Source organism: Megascapheus bottae, chromosome 28, assembly GCF_031878675.1.
Source record: "Megascapheus bottae isolate mThoBot1 chromosome 28, mThoBot2.hap1, whole genome shotgun sequence".
Taxonomy (NCBI): Eukaryota; Metazoa; Chordata; class Mammalia; order Rodentia; family Geomyidae; genus Megascapheus; species Megascapheus bottae.
The window spans coordinates 8,564,375-8,582,014 of NC_143536.1; the positions used below are offsets into that span (position 1 = coordinate 8,564,375).

The following is a 17,640-nucleotide window of genomic DNA, read 5'->3' on the forward strand; positions in this document are numbered from 1 at the left end:
CGCCAGGCGCTACCCTGTGTTTTAACTGCTCAATGTGATACCCCAAGTAGAAAGAATCATTTGTGGGACAAATGATCAAAGTCCCCCCCCCCCCCCCACTCACCCCTCACCCCTCGCCTTGACTGTGCTCTAACCTTAACGGTGGACGCTCTGGGCAACACAGCCTTTCTCAGAATGCGTTCCCACTGGAAAAATGGGGAGACCGGGCAGCGACCCTAGTGCAGCGGTGGCTAGTGTGGGAGAGGGCGAGGGCCGTGGCACGGCCTAGCAGCCCGGGTGCCCAGGCCCGCGGTCGCCCGCACCTCACTCATTCCAGGCCAAGGCCGCACCCCCTCGCCCCTACCACAGGCTGTCGCCATGGAAACGCGGGCAGCCAGGAGCCCCTCCTTCACAGAGCCACGCGTTTCCGCTGCGTTGGAGCCTCCTGATTGGACGGACGCCTGGACGCTACCACCCCCGCCCGGAAACCCACTGAGGTATGGGGGCGGGACCTAATCCTCGTGGGACTCGTGCCCTCCAGACCTGGGCTTGTTGGCCTGTGCTGAGGCTGGGACCTCTGCCTCAGTTGAGGAAAAAAGATTGATTCTCTTAGATCGGAATAGAGACTCCATTGCTTCTGCTAGAGCTTATGCTCACGTCTCTCGGGAGGGGAAAAAAAGGGGTCGGGAAAGACAGCAACGCCCCCTTCGGAGCCTATTCGGTCGCAGGAGCTGGAACGCCGGAAATGCTGGCGACGTGTCAGTGCGCCCTCTCTTATGCCTTCCCCCTCACTCCCTCCCACTCCCTCCCCGGCCACCTTTCCCATTCAGCTGTGGGATTCCGGGGCCGCCTGGGCGCTGCACCCACCACTTCCGCATCGAACCGCTGCTTCAACCGAACTCCCTCCCTCTGCGCGCGCTCCATTTTGAGCCCGGTGATTGGTCCAGAGCCTGGCAGTGGACACACCCCCTTCTGAGACGGCTAGCCAATGAATGCGCAGTTCCCGGCGGGGTGGTGGGTAATTAATGAGGGCTGGGCGCTGATTGGCTGCAGTGTTCTCGCTGGGGGGCTGGGCGACGGGGTAGGTTGTTCCTGAGGTGGGAGGCGGCACCCGTGGCTGAGGAGTAGGAGGCCCGAGAGCGACATGTCCCCGGCGGCTGAGGCACAGCAGCCAGTGGCGCTGTTTTACTGAGTCCGGGGCGGCCTGGCGGCTGGCCGAGGACGAGGGTCGGCGGGGGGCTGCCCTCGCAGTGGCCGCCATGCTGGGGCCCCGGGCAGTTGAAGGAGCCGCTGTGGCGCTTTTGCGCCTGCTGCTGCCGCTGCTGCTGCCGCCTGTGATCTGGGAGTCGGGGTTCGGCGTGGCGGGCGCCGCCGGGGCAGGGTTGCCCGAGAGCGTCATTTGGGCGGTCAACGCGGGCGGCGAGGCGCATGTGGACGTGCACGGGATCCACTTCCGCAAGGACCCCTTGGAAGGCCGGGTGGGCCGAGGTGAGAGCCCCTTGGCCGGGCCGTGGGATCCGGGGCCTGCAGTGCTGGGTGCAGCCGGCCAATGGCTGCAGGCCCCGAACCCCCTTGCTCCACTTCAGCGGCCCACGGGTTCCGTAGCCAAGTTTCCCATTGCATGGGTTTGCTGGGGGGATTTGGTCAGATCCGAGGGCCTAGCTTGGGTCGAAGCTACCGAGGGCCATCGAGGCGCGGAGAGTTGGCGAGAAGTTATAATGGGATCTTTCACCCTGCATGATCTCAAAGCCTTCCATAATTCTTCCCAAGCTGCGAAAGTAATAATGAAGGCGGCCTTTTGCCTCCTCCCCCGTCTAACGACCCCCTTTGGCAGGCCTCTACTATCGCGACAGCCCCTGGTCGATTCCTACCCACCCAGAAATAGGTTGGTTTCTTTGCTCTTTCTGCCAGAGCGGCACTTGATTCTGGGCCAGAATAGCGAGAAATCTTTCGAAGGGGCTGGGCCAGGAAAGTTGGATTGTAGTCGCCTCCTCACCCCACCCCCATCCCACCCTCGTTTGGAGTGGGGGATCTGTATGCTTATTTAAAAAAAAAAAAAAGGTTGAAGTCGCCCAGAGGATGGTTATATTAAAGCATCCTGCGTAGGTGACTGGTGGTGGCAATGTGTCAACTGGGTCAACCAGTGTTAGATCTGAACTTCAAAGTGCTACTGTCTACCCTGGCTGGTTGGTCCTAAAAGGTATGGTCATACCCGATCAGCAAAATGATTGTGACTTGACTGATGTTTACAGAGCTGCACTGTTCGTAAATATAGTGTTAGAATTGCTAGAGGAGGTGGTTGAAAACGCAGATTCCTGGTCGCCAGCTCAATCCTAATCAATAAACCATTAGTCTCCCAGCCAGGTTCTGAAACGGGGGTTCGTTAGATGTAGATTATCCCCAGATCCCGCTGAAGAAATCTCCTCTGGATTCTTTGTTTCTTCTGTAAATAGGATTGGAAAACAGGTTTAGAAGGAAGTTCCTTTGCTTCATGGGCTGGAAGGAGATTTATGTTGTATGCTGGGTTTAGAGGCTGCCAAATTGGCAATGAGCCACTCTATCTCTCTTTTTCCACAGTGCCTACATTTTGGCTCTTGACTTTATTAAAAAGTTTAACTTAGGTTTTCCAAGTTCCTTGCAGTTGCCTGAAAGTTTTTGATGTCAGGGGTTTATTGCTTTTATGCATATGAAGTCTTGGGACTCAAGGCTGTTTTCTGTAGCTTTGCTTGTAACTGGAACATGTAGGGTCCAGTAGCCTCAGTTCAGTTAAGCCAGGGTTCTAGTTGTGTAACAGCCAGACCCAAAGTTTAGTCTTGCTCTGTAGCCCAGAACGGCTTTGAATTGGGCAATCCTGTTTCAGCCTGCTGGGATTATAGGTTTGTACCACCCTGTTGGGCCCAAACCAGATGGTATAGCAGGAGGTTATTACTGTCTGTTCTGGATCCTTCCTCCTGGATGTGGAGGAAGGAGCCCATGAGGAAACCAGAAACGGTTTGTGGACTTTGTCTCTTGAGATAAGTGTGGTGAGTTGCAGATGGTTTGTTTCACTTAGCAGATAACCAATTTCCACTGGTTACATTGTTCTATTAGGTTCCTTTGTGTGAAGGTTAAAGCTCACTAAGACCACAAAGGTTTAGTCCCCAGGTACTGCCTGTACTCAGAAATTCTGGTTTTAATTTTGCTGGTGCAGGTGGTTTTGTTGTTTTGGCCTGGTCAGCAGTCAGCCAGGCTCTCTGTCCTTGGTTATTGGCTCATGGTTGCTGTTCCTTGGGAAGAGTTTATTGAAGCAGGTAAAATTACACAAGCCCTAGATCTCATGTGTATTGGAGTTCTGTTTCAGACACTAGCCTTTAGGGCTTTGTATAAGTGTTGGGTTCCTGGTTCTACTCGGTGGGAGAAGAGGAGATGGGTTGCCAGCTGGAGTTTGGACTGGCTTGTTGCAACATTGCATTTAGCAGGTTCTTGAGAGACACATTTTGCTGGCATTCTGTCTGAGGCTGAAATGTGTTTTAAGTTTCCAGGCAGGAGTCAGCTCTCTAGTTTCTTCTGTGCTTAGGAATCAGCCTGATCTTGGGAAGTATGGCTGCTCACACTACCTTTCCTTCTCTAACCATGTTTATGTGCCAGGTATTTGGAGACCCTTTTGCCTCTTGCAGCTATTTACACTAATTGCAGGAGGAGCTATCTGCTCCACTGCTTTGCCCATATGCTTGCGATAGTGTGGAAATTTCATTGTGTGTTGAATAATTCAGGTACTTGTTGCCAAGTTAGTCCAGATAAGGGTTTTGCCTGCTTTTGAACTTGCTGTTTCTCTATAGTCTCTTTGTAGTTCAATATTCTTGTAGCTGAGCAGCCCAGCGCACCTGGTGACTTACTTTTTCACAGGTACTTCATAATATTTATTGAATATTATCTCTGCTTTGAGACTGGCTAGTGTTCACGGCCTTGGAAAAGGAGTTTCTCATCTGTGCACCTCAATTCAACAGATGGATGTACCACTGCAGAAAGTGTTTCAGCAGTGTGCACCAGGGTTTTGGCAGGCTGTGTTTTCCAGATTCTTTTTAACGTAGTTGTTCTGGCTGGTTCCTTTTGACTAGGAAAAGACCTGTTTGTTTTTTGGCGTAAAGGTACAGAACTTGGCCTGAGTTTAGGGAAAGACTTATTTCCTTTACTCTTCCTAGAAGCATACATGCTGGAGTTGTATGTATGCCCTTAAAGAACTTGCTTTATAGCCAGGCAAAGGTGGCTTACATCTGTAATCCCTAGCTATTTAGGAAGCTGAAAATGTAAGGATCATAGTTTGCTTTTTTTTTTTTTTTTTTTGTCAGTCCTGGGACTTGATCTTAGGGCCTGGGCATTGTCCTTGAGCACTTTTGCTCAAAGCTAGCATTCTCTCACTTGAGCCACAGCACCATTTTCAGCTTTTTCTGTGTATGTGATACTGAGGAATTGAACCCAGGGATTTGTGCATGCTAGGCAAGTACCCTACCTCTAAGCCACACTCCTGGCCTGAGGATCATAGTTTGAAGCCAGTTGCAGACAAATCAAATTCAGCAAAAGACCAGGAGGAGAGGTATGACCCAAGTGTTAAAGACACCAACTTTTAGAGAACAAACTAAGAGACAGTTCCCAGGTCGTGAATTTAAGCCCTAATACACATACACAGGCAGAACTCGTTTTACCTGAGCCTTGTTTTTTCTTTTCAACCATACTTTTCAGGCTTTAGGAATCTGATATGACTAAAAATAAAAACTGTCTAAAGTAGGGTAAAGTGTCATTATCATTTTTTGTGTGTGTGCTGATGACCTTTTACACAGAATTAAAAATAGGGCTGAACATGGCTCCAGAGAATAAAAATACTGGCTGGGGGCCTAAGCCTCTCAGATGTCTATATCTGTAACTCGAAAGAAGACCCTTGCCTTGTACCAGTGGCCTACAACTGTAATCCTAACTACCAAAGAGGCTGAGATCTGAGGATCGTGGTTCAAAGCCAGCCTGAACAGGAAAGTCTGATATTTTTGTTGTTGTTGTTATTCATGGGGCTTGAACTCAGGGCCTGGGTGCTGTCCTTGAGTTCTTTTTTTCAAGGTAGCACTCTTAACATTTTGAGTCACACTTCCACTTCTGTTTTCTGGTGGTTAATAGAGATGAGAGTCTCCTAGACTCCTCCTGCCTGGGCTGACTTTGAACCAAGGTCCTCAGATCTCAGTCTCCTGAGTAGCTACTCAAGGACCTTATCCAGGCCCTGAATTCAAGTCCCACTACTGACACTCCCCCCCCCCCCAAAAAAAAAGACCTTTTCCTGAGTTTTCTTCTTTTTGGCCCTGAGGAGATAAAAACTTGAAAGATGAATCAGCCAGTCACTGTAGCTCTGATTCACCTCTATGGTCTTGCAGTTTTCCGCTTGTGCTGTCACACAGTTCATTTGTGGACCCTAAGCCTCGTACTAGAAGTTCACAGGTAGTGAATTTAGGTCACAGTTCCTGACCTTTTGGGAAAGTTCTTTAGGAGCTCAGGAATGTCATCAGAAGGCACCCAGTAGCACACCCTCAGTCATGTTGAACCTTGAGGGTGGTGGTTTCATGCTGACAGGTTCCGGCTCATTCTAGTAGTCTTCCCACTCCTGTGTAGTTTCCCACTTTATTACTACTTTTTTTTTTTTTTTTTTTTTTGCTAGTCCTGGGGTATGAACTCAGGGCCTGGGCACTTTTTGCTCAAGGCTAGTGCTCTGCCACTTGAGCCACAGCACCACTCTGGCTTTTTGGGTATATGTAGTACCAAGGAATCGAACCCAGGGCTTTGTGCATGCTAGGCGAGCACTTTACCACTAGGCCATGCTCCCTGTCCCTGGGTGTAAACTCTTTTGAGGGTAGGCGATGGGCCCATTGTGAAACTACAATTTAATTGCTGAAGACTTGACTGCAGTTGTAGCGTGCTTGAGGCTCCAAGTTCAAACTTCAATATTCCCCCAAACCAGCAACAGTTGTTTCAGCATCACTTAGTAGAGTGACAGAGCCAAAATTCAAATCCAGAACTCTTACTCTGCTCTTGGGGCTAAATTTTCCAAGGAGCCTGATAGTTCTATTGTCTACAGCTAAATTGCAACAGATGCAATGAAAGGCCTTTGGCCTTTGTTTTTTGGTTAACTATCTGGACTATTTGTGCCAACTTCAGCAGTGTGCTGACTGTACACTTCATTGTATTTTTGTAGATTCATAGCTGCTGTGAATCCATAAAGACCAAGGAGGGAAGTAAAAAAAATTCCTTTTGTGTTGCAGCATCTGTTGGGATTTGAGATCCCAAATAAAAAATGCAAATGTGACTGCATGTGGCAGATCTCTTAGGATAGGCCCTTGGGCTTTAAAGGGAAAAATATTTAAAGGTGAGCCCAAGATTGTTAAGCAATTTTGGTTCCCATAACTGACTTCTTAGTTGTGGAACCAAGACAGCCACAGGTTATATTACTGTCAGTTTCTTTTTTCAATTTGACAAGGATTAAAAAAAAAAAAAAGATTGGTTTACATGTATAGAGATTGTCTGGTTATCTAATGTTCCAAATTTGTAAGTATTGGAAGAAGGAAACTCTTTGAGCTCAGTTGGAAGAAAGCTAGCAGTCTTTTAGGTGTCAAGAGGATTATGTTCCAGAGGCTTTTGAGTCTGGGAAAAAGCTGGGACATTAGCCATACATCCTCTGCAGTGTGACCCTCCTTTGATTTCTTGAGGAGATGTCAGAAGAAAAAAGTCTGAGGACAAAAGTATAATGACAAAAATGCAATGGGTTTCCTGTCCCATTGTCTCATCAGCCCATCTGATCTCCTGGCGAATGTCACTTACAGGAACTGTTAACAGTCATGTTTATTTTTTTGAGGGCTTGACCTCAGCCACTGGATCTTTCAGTTAATCTTTTACCTTTGTTATGTCCTCTCCCTTGAAAATTTGGTGATTCAGAGGATATAGCTCTTGCCATGACTACTCTGAGGCATCTCCTCAAGGATCTAGGTGCCAAATGGCACCAGGGTCATCATGTGAGAGTGGAAGTCCATCTTCAAGTCTCCAGTCCATGCCGGGGAGGAGACTACCCTACAGTTCACCTCTCTTCTTGTTATTGTTTTGCCAGTCCCTGGGCTTGAATTGAGGGCCTACTGTCCCTGAGCTTTTACTCAAGGCTAGCATTCTACCACTTGAGTTACAGCACCACTTCTGGCTTTTTCTGTGTATGTGGTACTGAGGAATTGAACCCAGAGCTTCATGCATGCTGGGCAAGCACTCTACCACTAAGCCATATTCCCATCCCCTGCAGTTCCCTTTGGAAGTTAGAAGATAGATGAGTATAACACTGGAGGAGTCAGACCATGCTCTGAAGGAGAAAGCAGAAGTATCTCTTGGAACTGGAAAGGCCCCAGTTTATTGTGTGTGAAGAACATATATGTCCTACTTTTTTTTTTTTCTTTTGTCAGTCATAGGGTTTGAACTCAGGGCCTGGACACTGTTCCTGAGCTTTTTTGCTCAAGATTAGCACTGTACCACTTTGAGCCAAAGCTCCACTTCCAATTTTCTGGTGGTTAATTAGAGACACATGCCACTTGAACTTTCCTGTCTGAGATGGCTTTGAGCTCAGTCCTCAGAGCTCAGCTTCCTAAGTAGCTAAGATTACAGGCATGAGTCCTCAGTGCCTTATAACTTTAGGCATCTTTGTGCCTGGTGTTGAGAACAAGGCTTGGCTTCATCTCCCTTTTCTTCTTTTTTTTTCTTTTCGTATCTTTTTTTTTTTGGTCAGTCGTGGGGCTTGAACTCTAGGCCTGGACCCTGCCCCTGAGCTCTTCAGCTCAAGGCTACCCCCCTACCCCTTGAGCCACAGCACTACTTCCAGTTTTCTGGTGGTTAATTGGAGATAAGAGTCTCACAGACTTCAGTGCCCAGGCTGGCTTTGAACCATGATCCTCATATCTCAGCCTTCTGAGTAGGGAGGATTACAGGTGTGAGCCACTGTGCCTGGCTGACTTCATCTCCTATGAAGTTTTATTCAGCAAGCTACATCAAATGACTAAGGCACTGAAACTACAATAGACCTGCTTTCTTCTGTCTGTCTAAGTTCAGTGGAGTAGGTGAGGCAGCAGGAAATTGGAGAGCAGTGCCCTTCTTTTTATGAGCCTCTTTGTCAGCTTTGGAACCATTTTGAATGAAAGATGAAAGAAAAGTATAGCTGCAATCTTCTTTGAAGTAAAGACAATGAAGGATGACATTTCTAGTAAGTGATGCTTTTTGATTTAGACTCAGCTTTTCTGACAAAGAAAGAAGAAAAAAAAATATTGGACTAAATCACCTAGAGTTAGAATTCCCAACTTTTCGCCTTGACTGCAGGGGGTTTCTCTGAAGCACCCCTTCTCAGGGAACCAAGCACCCACCACATAGCTTTGTATTCACCTAACAAGTTGAGTTTTTTTCTTCCTATCCTCCGGACAATTGGCAAAGTCGTGTGAATGGCATTCCAAAAAGTTCAGTGTACAGGTTATACGAGGCTGTTGGAGTGATTAGTGCTTAATTTCTTTCATGTTACTCTTCCTTTCATGTCACTCTTCCATTTAATAGCTTTCCGATTCTTGCCTTTGTGTGAGTGCTCTTCCGAGCCAGGTGCAGCCGGGGGTGGCCCCTTCCACAGGGAGGGTTATTAGTTAGCATTGCCCCGGAATTGCCTGGAGTAGTTCTGGGGTCTCTACTCTTTCATGTCTTGCCTCTGATGTACTTTCTCTTTGTCCTTTGTCCCTAGCCTCAGACTATGGCATGAAACTGCCAATCCTGCGTTCCAACCCCGAGGACCAGATCCTGTATCAAACAGAGCGGTACAACGAGGAGACTTTTGGCTATGAAGTGCCCATTAAGGAGGAGGGGGACTATGTGCTGGTGTTGAAATTTGCTGAGGTCTACTTTGCACAGTCCCAGCAGAAGGTAAGGCCTGATCAGGCCCTTCCTTGACCAATTGGCCGTGGCTACTCCTGGACAATCCTCTGCCATGGGCTTCCCCTGGGAGGAGTAGATGAGCCCAGAGGAAAAGCTGGATGCCTTCAGTGTGACGACATCTGCCCTGGGGTTGGTAACAGAAACACCCCAGAATCCTAGTTGATAGCGTTAAGGCCCCCCTCTCCTGCTTTCTTCCTTTCCTTGGATTTTCAGCACATTTGTGTTTGTGTGTGTGTGTGCGTGCGTGCGTGCGTGCGTGCGTGCGTGCGTGCGTGTATGTATGTGTGTGCGCCTGTGTGTGCCTGTCCTGGGGCTTGAACTCACCATGGGCATAGTCCCTGAGTTCTTTGGCTCAATGCTAGCGCTCTACCACTTTGAGCTATCTTTGAGCTGTTTTGTTCAAGGTTAGTGCTGTATCATTTGAGCCACAGCTCCACTTCCAGCTTTTTGGGTATTTAATTGGTGAGTAAGAGTCTCATACATGAATTTTCCTGCCCAGGTTGGGTTCAAACCTCGATCCTCAGATTTCTGCTACCTGAGTAGTTGGGATTACAGGCGTGGGCCGCCAGAATCCAACTAGCAATATCTTCTTGTAGCCTTACTCTTTTCCTCTAAATTTCTTCTTTCCATGCTGAGCTTGGCAGAAAAGCAACATGATTTTCATTTGGCCAAAGGTAAAGGACTCTAGCCATGCTGGGGTATGGCCAGAGCCATCATTTCTTACATTATTTTTCAGGGCAGGTACGTGATGTCCGATTCCTTGAAGGGGTGTGAAGTGTGAAGCTGCTGTTTTTCTTGACATTGTCCCTTTTCTAATCCTGGAAGGTGTTTGATGTGCGATTAAATGGCCATGTCGTGGTGAAGGACTTGGATATCTTTGATCGTGTTGGGCACAGCACGGCCCATGATGAAATCATCCCCATGAGCATCAGAAAGGGGAAACTGAGCGTCCAGGGGGAGGTGTCCACCTTCACAGGGAAGCTCCACATTGAGTTTGTCAAGGTAATACTGCTCTTCTGCCTCAGGGCTCAGGGAGAGTTGAGAAGAATTGCAGGGGGGGGGGGGGATGTTTGCCACCTTGAGGGATTGATGACTTTCCTATTCCTTAGGGTTACTACGACAACCCCAAAGTTTGTGCACTCTACATCATGGCTGGGACCGTGGATGGTAAGTTATGCCTTCCACTTGCTGCCTTTTGACTTGGACTGAAGGCTTCAATGAAGAAAGACTTAAGGTTAAGAGTCAAATTGTGGGGAATTCAGAGCCAGGTAGATGAGGATGAAGTATGTGATGGTACTATTCATAAACTTTGAAGTAATTATTTCATATTTATGTGTATGTATAATAACTATACATGTACTACATGTTCTATATGCTATGTTATACACTTTAATATATATATATATATATACACACACACACACACACACATACATTTAGTTCCTGGTTTTAATTTTTTTTTTTTTTTGATCAGTTGTGGGCCTTGAACTCAGTCTGGGTGCGGTCCCTGAGGTTTTCAGCTCAAGGCTAGTTCTCTGCCACTTTGAGCCATAGATCCACTTCCAGTTTTCTGGTGGTTAATTGGAGATGAGTCTCCTGGACTTTCCTGCCTGGGCCGGCTTTGAAGTGCAGTCCTCAGATCTTAGCCTGCTAAGTAGCTAAGATTATAGACATGATCCACCAGTACCTGGCTTTATTTTTTTTGTTTTAATTTTATTATCAGGTAGTTACACAAAGAGGTTAGAGTTCATATGTCAGGTTATACATCTTGATCAAGGCACACCTTCCATCATTCTCCCCCATTTTTTCCCTTTGGAACCTTTCCCTCAAGTTACATAGTTTGATCTTTTACATAATGTACATTAAATATAATTGCAGTACTGGGAATTGAATTTAGGGCATCATTCCAAGGCGGTAGCTCTTAACACACTTGAGCCATACCTCCAGTCTGTTTTTGCATTGGTTATTTCCTTCCTACCTTCCTTCCTTTCTTCCTTCCTTGCTTTCTTCCTTTTTCTTTTCTTTTTTTTTTTTTGCCAGTCCTGGGCTTGAGCACTGTCCTTGGACTTTCTCAAGGCTGGCACTCTACCACTTGAGCCTCAGCACCACTTCCGGCTTTTTGCTATGTATGTGGGTACCGAGGAATTGAACCCGGGTCTTCGTGCATGCTAGGCAAGCACTCTACCACTAGGCCAAACTCCCGGGCCCCTTTTTCTTTTTTTTTTTTTTTTATGTTTTCTTTTCTTTTTCTTTTTTTTTTTGTCGGTCATGGGGCTTGAACTCTGGACTTGGATATTGTCCCTGAGCTCTTCAGCTCAAGGCTACTGCCCTACCCCTTGAGCCACAGGACCACTTCAGGTTTTCTGGTGATTAATTGGAAATAAGGAGATGATTCCTTTAGACTTTCATACCCAGGCTGGCTTTGAACCTTAATCATCAGATCTCAGCCTCCTGAGTAGCTACGATTACGGATGTGAGCCACCACACCTGGCGACATTGGCTGTTTTCAACATATGGGTCTTTTTTTTTGTGCTCTTGCTGGGCTACAATCTTTCTACTTGTGCCCCTATGTCACTGGGTTTGACTGTTACATGACACTGTGCCCAGCAATTGTGCTTCCCCTTGGGCTGAGATAACAGACACACCATGCCAAGCCGTGGCATCTTGTAAGCTTTTATGCCCCTGCTAACCTTAAGTCATGATCCCCTATCTCTGCCTCTCAAGAAGCTAGAATTAATCAGCTGTTTTGTCTTGAGGAAAAAAATTCCTTTAATCTCCCTGTGGGAAATTTTATTTAAATTAAATTACATTCTCCCCAGGCACTGGTAGCTCAAGTTATTGGTAGTCCTAGCTACTCAGGAAGTTGAGATCTGAAGATGGCAGCCAGGATAGGAAAGTCCATGAGAGTTACCCCACAAACTACCTAAAACCATGGCTCAAGTGGTGGAGTGCTAGCCTTAAGCACAAAGAGGCTCAGGAACAGTGCCCAGACCCTGAGTTCAAGCCTGAAAACCAGGAAAAAGAAATTACATTATCAATCTGTAATTGATAATGATTCCCCCTGGAGTGTTTGACTTTTGTAGTTATTTGGAATTGCTTGAAATTTTGCATCTATTTCTAAGGGAAAAAAAAAATGCCTGGGAGAGTTCTTCTGATTTTGGTAGAATGAAGGATTCCAGCATTGCTGAAGGACACTGGGACATTTCATTTATTTATCTCTTCGGCCTTGAGATTCAGCCTGAGGGTGCATTTCTTGCCTAGGGTTTAGATTTTTCCTGGCTGCCAGTTTCCCAGGCTGGTTTTTGTGGGGAAAGTTTGTGTCTTCATGGCTTCTCCCCAACCCTACCTTTTCTCACTTTGGTGCAGTCTCCCCGCCTTTTATGTTGATGGCCTCAAATACTGTTATCACCCAGCACAGCTAGAGTCCCTGATGAAGAGGTAGGACTGTGGGTGAGTGTAGGCTGTGAGCTCAGAAATCTGTAGATCAAAAGGGAATGTGGGATTGTGGGGGGATTTAAGAAATTAAGTTTTGGGTGTCAGGTCATTATTCTTGTCCAGATCTGGACTTCTTAGGACTCTGAAGAATTGGGACAGGGAATGGGGCGGCTTTCACTTATTCTTTAGTTAAATCTGAAGAAGACTAATGTTTCTTGTGCTCTGCTGCTGTTCCTTCCTGTGGATTTTGATTTGGTCTCTGGAGTCAGTTGTGGATCCTCATTGGGTCTCTGGATTCTGTTGTTGCGTTACTGGCTGCTCTTAATGGTCTCACTTAAATGCTGTGGGCCTTGTTTAATAGATTTCCTTTTTTGTGTGTGTTAGATGTACCAAAGCTGCAGCCCCATCCAGGATTGGAGAAGAAAGAAGAGGAGGAGGAGGAAGAAGAATATGATGAAGGGTCTAATCTCAAAAGACAAACCAATAAGAACCGGGTGCAGTCAGGCCCCCGCACACCCAACCCCTATGCCTCGGACAACAGCAGCCTCATGTTTCCCATCCTGGTGGCCTTCGGAGTCTTCATTCCAACCCTCTTCTGCCTCTGCCGGTTGTGAGAACAAATGACCATCCTGACAGGATGGAGGGGAGTGGGAAAGAAACCAAACATATTCGTTTGGGTTTCTGTATTTTTCTTAATGATAACAACATGACAAGGACCCCCCCCCCCCCCAAGAAACAAAAACCAGACCTCTCCACACTAATTAAAGGAGATAAAAAGAGGCAGAGTGAGTAGAGGGCAGCCCTCACCCACCACCTGGTCCCAGACCTGCTTCAGTCTTAGTCCTCTCTTTGTGACTGGCACCCGGCTGTCTCTTTCCTTTCTGGGGTACTTGGGGCAAATGGATCCTTCCTCTCCAAGGATCCTCTTTGTATACCTAGCGGAAAGGACTCTGAACTCTGAACAGTCATGGTTCCTTTTTTTAGGTTAGAAATTAACACAGGGAAATGTCGTCTTATTTCCTGAGAAAACCAGCACTGAGAGTTGGGTATGTTCTGAAGTTATATCCAGATAAGTATTGAGATGTCCTGGGATTGAAAGATAAAAAGTTAGATGTAAAGCCAAAAAGAAAATGGAGGGGATCCAAAAAAGGGAAAGAAAAAAAAAAGTAAATGTTTCCTTACTTGAAAGATGATCTGGATGAATCCAGAGCATCTGAGCTTTGTCATCGCTTATCTCCCTGTCATGGGCTGATTAGAGGATTGTCTGGTATCCAAGACAATTTGTATATGTTGGGTCCTCAAATTGCTTCTGACTTGTCACTACAACAAATCATTTTGATTTCAGTGCCTATTGGGGGCTTGATTTTTCAGTTTCCCCACCACCCCTCCTTAATCTGGCTCATTTAGAATGTCTTCTTCCTCTCATCCGTCCCACTAAGTTATTGCCAAGAAGGAAAGGAGATGAGATTGGGGCTCTCTTTTGCTTGAATATCTTCTTCTCTATTCCCTTACCTTGTTGGTACCTCCCTTCCTGGATCTCTGAGCCAACAGCCATGAGAACCTGATCCAGCAGGTCTTTACTGGCCCCTTTGTAGGGTCTTGCTGCCAGGGACAGGAATGCTTTCCAGCCGGCAGCAACAGAACACTTGACCTTAAAAAAGTCTCTTCTGATCTTTGGATTAGAAAAGGCTTATGTTAGCATAACTTAAGAGCAACCTCAGAGACTTGAGCCCTATTCAGTGACTGACCACTGTTCAGAATGTGTAGTATTGGATGTTCATTTCTCCCCAGATCTTCTGTGTCACACTTCAGCCAATTTTACTGTATGCTTAGAGTTTGCCCCTAAGGAACTAGACTGGCTATACCGGCCCCAGTGAGGCTTCTCATTGGTCTTCATAGAATTCCCTTCTCTCATTTCATCTCCTTATCCAAACAGCAGTCAGCGATCCTGGTGTGGGGGGCAGAAAGAATCACAGTCAGCCGTAGTCCTGACAGCTGTGGAGTTAACCTTAGCATCTAAGTGTGTTGCTTGAATTCCCTGGAAGCATTTCAGCAAGACATGAAATTTCCCTGTTAACTTTCTTTCTGGTCATCTTTTTCCAAATTCCCAGTTGGAGCAACAGTAAGGAAGAACCCAGCCAAGCTAGTAGGGATTTGGGGAGGGGCGAGGGATGGGAGGCCACAGGATTGGCTTCAGCTTGGCTGGGGTGGTATACAATCTCAGGCCAAGCCCATCTTTCCAGAATGTGTTATTTTGAGTTTGTCTTACTGGATACATTCTTCTTGTTGTTTTTGGAGAGCTCTCTATATTTGAATTGTTCCTTATGTGACAAAGAAAGTAGCTTTTGGGCTCATGTCCTGACTTTGGCTCTTAATGATTACTCCAGGCCAGCATTAGTTCATTGTTTAAGAATTGCAGTCCTTTATTTTCTGGGGACTTGGACCTCAGTCCTAGGGTACTGTCTGTGCAGCTGGTTGGGAATGGCCTGAGGCCAAACAGAGGAGACTCTTCAGGCCCCCCTCCTCCACTTTTGCTTCTGATGATGAGGTACTATATAGCCTTGGTCATGGGACCCCCTGACTGCGCCAAGGGGCATGTCCTAACTCATTGGGATTCTGATAGTGATTTGGTTCCAATTCCATCACAAGTCCCAAAGCTGTGGGTTACTGTCAGTGGATTAGACAAGATGACGGAGGACTAGCTGCCTCCATTTGCCTTGTTTGTTTGCCTGAGTTTCTGAGGAACTGAGGGGTCCTGCCTCCTCACCTCAACCCATCCCTTCGGTGACTCAGAGTCTCAGAAGGAAACCCAGACTCCTGGGGCCATTTCCTAATGGTACTGTAAGCCAGACAGCTGTTTCTGCCTCTGTTTCCAAGCCCACCCCTTTCCCCTGAGGTAGGGATGGGTGTTTTCCTCTCTGGTTGTGTCAGAAAGGAAGGAAAACCTTTTTATGGCTAACAAACACTTAAAGGGAAAGTGAGGAAACAGGAAGAAGTACAGAGGGTGCTGGGGTAGACTCTCCTAGAGTTGAGCCCATACCCACCCAGTTAACGTGGCTGCCTAGAGCTGGCTCATGATGCTGAACTTGAAAGCCCCCCTCCCCCAAGATGATTATAGGTACATGAAGTTAGGTTAAAATGGTGGGATGGGGCACGCTTTATTTTTATTTTTGTATTGTGTGTCTTAAATTACTCTGTTCATCTTTTGCTTTTTGCACTGTTCATTCCCCTACTTGTATTTTGAGCTAGTGTAAGGATTGAGAGGCTTTGAGGTGAGGTCTGGATTGTGCCAACAAGGGAGTTGAGGTGAGGTCCAGGCTCTGCCATGGGATGTATATTCTGTCCTAGGTTTTGTTTTGTGTGTGTGTGAGATCCCTCTCCTGTTTCTGGGGCTTGAACTCTGGGCCTAGGCGCTGTCCCTCAGCTCTTGTGCTCAAGGCTAATGCTCTACCACTTGATCCATAGCTCCACTTCCACCTTTTTGGTGGAGATAAGATAATTGGAGATAAGTCTCAAGGACTTTCCTGCCCAGGCTGGCTTTGAACCACAATCCTCAGATCTCAGTAGGTAGGGTTACAGATGTGAACCAGTGATGCCTGCCCATCCCTGGTTTATTAGAGCCCCCTGAACCCTAACAGTTGACCAGAGATAAAAGCAGACAGCCAGTGAAATTGTTTACCAGTGTATAGCATTAATGAAATTTCTGGGATGACCAAGGAAAGATATTTGCTGGATATAAGGTGAGAGTCTGTAGTCTAGTCTGGTTTGGGCCAGGAATCTGGTCTCTATTTGGACTCCTAAGTCTTACTCATGCTAACTAAAATATTGTGCCAAGAAACAATTTGTGGGATCCATGTCCTCTAAACCACCATTTGCCTGGAGAACCTCAACTCCTGCTGCTCAGTTAAGACTCTGGTGACTTGATAAAAGATAATCCACAAGTGCCAGTGGTAGCAGACTCCCAGGAGGATTAGCTCGCACCTGTAGTGTTGTTTCAGGCTGTGATCTTGTTTTCTTGCTCCCTCTGACCAAGAGATGTGAGGGTTAGATTAGAAGTGACGCAAGCTTCGACATGATGGGGTACAGTTTGACTTAAGCTTGGCCCCTCTCTTTCTGTGCCTGGGAACTTTGTCCCAGTTTTTGAAGCATGGTCTGACTTCCTTCTCTTTCTGGAGAAGCTTCTGTTTTAAGGAATTTCTCTTTGTCTTATCTGGGCAGGCCTCCCTCTGGCTTCTAGAATCTCAGCTGAGAACTTAAGAAAGCAGCAGCAGTGTTGTCCTTTTCCTAGCACTTAGATCCCTTTTCCCTTGAAACTGGCTCACCTTGAAAAGCCCACAGAGAGAATCAGCAGGTTCTCTACCCTCCCTAAGGATTGGGGAAGGACCTACCCCGGTCAGCACAGTGCCTTTTCCTCTCCTGCCTGAGCCAGGGTAGCCATTCCCTGTAGATTCAGGTCTGGGCGGGGGTCCTACAGTCCCTGCCATGGGACCGCTTCCCTATCCCTCCTCCTCTCCTTTGCTGGCCCACCTTGACATGACTCAAGTGTCTTCTTGCCTTGAGGAGCCTACATGGCATCAAATGGCAACATACATCACTGACCCTCTCCTTTCCCTTCCAGGTAGGAGACCTGTTTTTAAAAAAAAGCCAGCTAGGGGAGGTGTGCCTTGAGCCTCTTACCATGGCCCCCCAAGGAAGAAGACGGAGTTTGTAAGGCTTAATGAGAGTGAGCCCACTAAACCAGAAACACCTAGGATTGGCTCAGCGATCTCAGAAAAAAGAGGCCTATCTTGTAGTGAAAGATATAATCGGGGATCAAATAGCTCCAAGAAAATTGCAAAGAAGCCTTAACTGTTTAAGCTGCTTCAGAAGAATCAGAGAAATTCTCTCTTTGTGTTTGAGCTAGGACTCTTTCTGTATTTGGACCTCTGTTGGAGCAAGTGGACGGGCTTTTCTCATGATGTTCAACTAGCCTGTCCTTCAGCAAGTCAGCTGCCCAGGGAGAGACAGTTTCTTTGCACATGTGTGGCTCGCTGCTGGTCTGGTTTGTCCTTCTCCAGCTGCCTTTTCTTGGTTGCTTTGGATGGCCAAACCATCTTGGGCAGGGCAGATGACTGGGAGAGTGGCTGGTTTGGCAGGAAAAGAGCAGGATGAATCTCTTGAGATGGGTTCCTCTCAGGAGTATAAAAACAAGAAGCCAGGATTGTGCTGGCAGCCAGGAAACAGTAGTGCCTGTTGGAGTTGGCAGAGGGGCCCTTGGCACTGCTTGCA

At 47.0% G+C, this 17,640-nt stretch overlaps 1 protein-coding gene across 2 annotated transcripts; it reads left to right on the forward strand.

Moving 5' to 3' along the window:
• The first annotated feature begins 1,068 nt into the window (after positions 1-1,068).
• On the forward strand, positions 1,069-17,002 carry Mlec (malectin). 2 transcript variants are annotated; one of them, XM_090320276.1, is made up of 5 exons: positions 1,076-1,467; positions 8,747-8,925; positions 9,763-9,939; positions 10,047-10,104; positions 12,757-17,002. In XM_090320276.1, the coding sequence occupies exons 1-5, from the start codon at positions 1,239-1,241 to the stop codon at positions 12,984-12,986; spliced, it is 873 nt and encodes a 290-aa protein (XP_090176402.1). In that variant the 5' UTR covers positions 1,076-1,238; the 3' UTR covers positions 12,987-17,002. The 2 variants fall into 2 exon arrangements, with proteins under 2 accessions (XP_090176403.1, XP_090176402.1); XM_090320277.1 differs by lacking the exons at positions 9,763-9,939; positions 10,047-10,104 and having other exon boundaries at positions 1,069-1,467.
• The last annotated feature ends 638 nt before the right edge of the window (positions 17,003-17,640 follow it).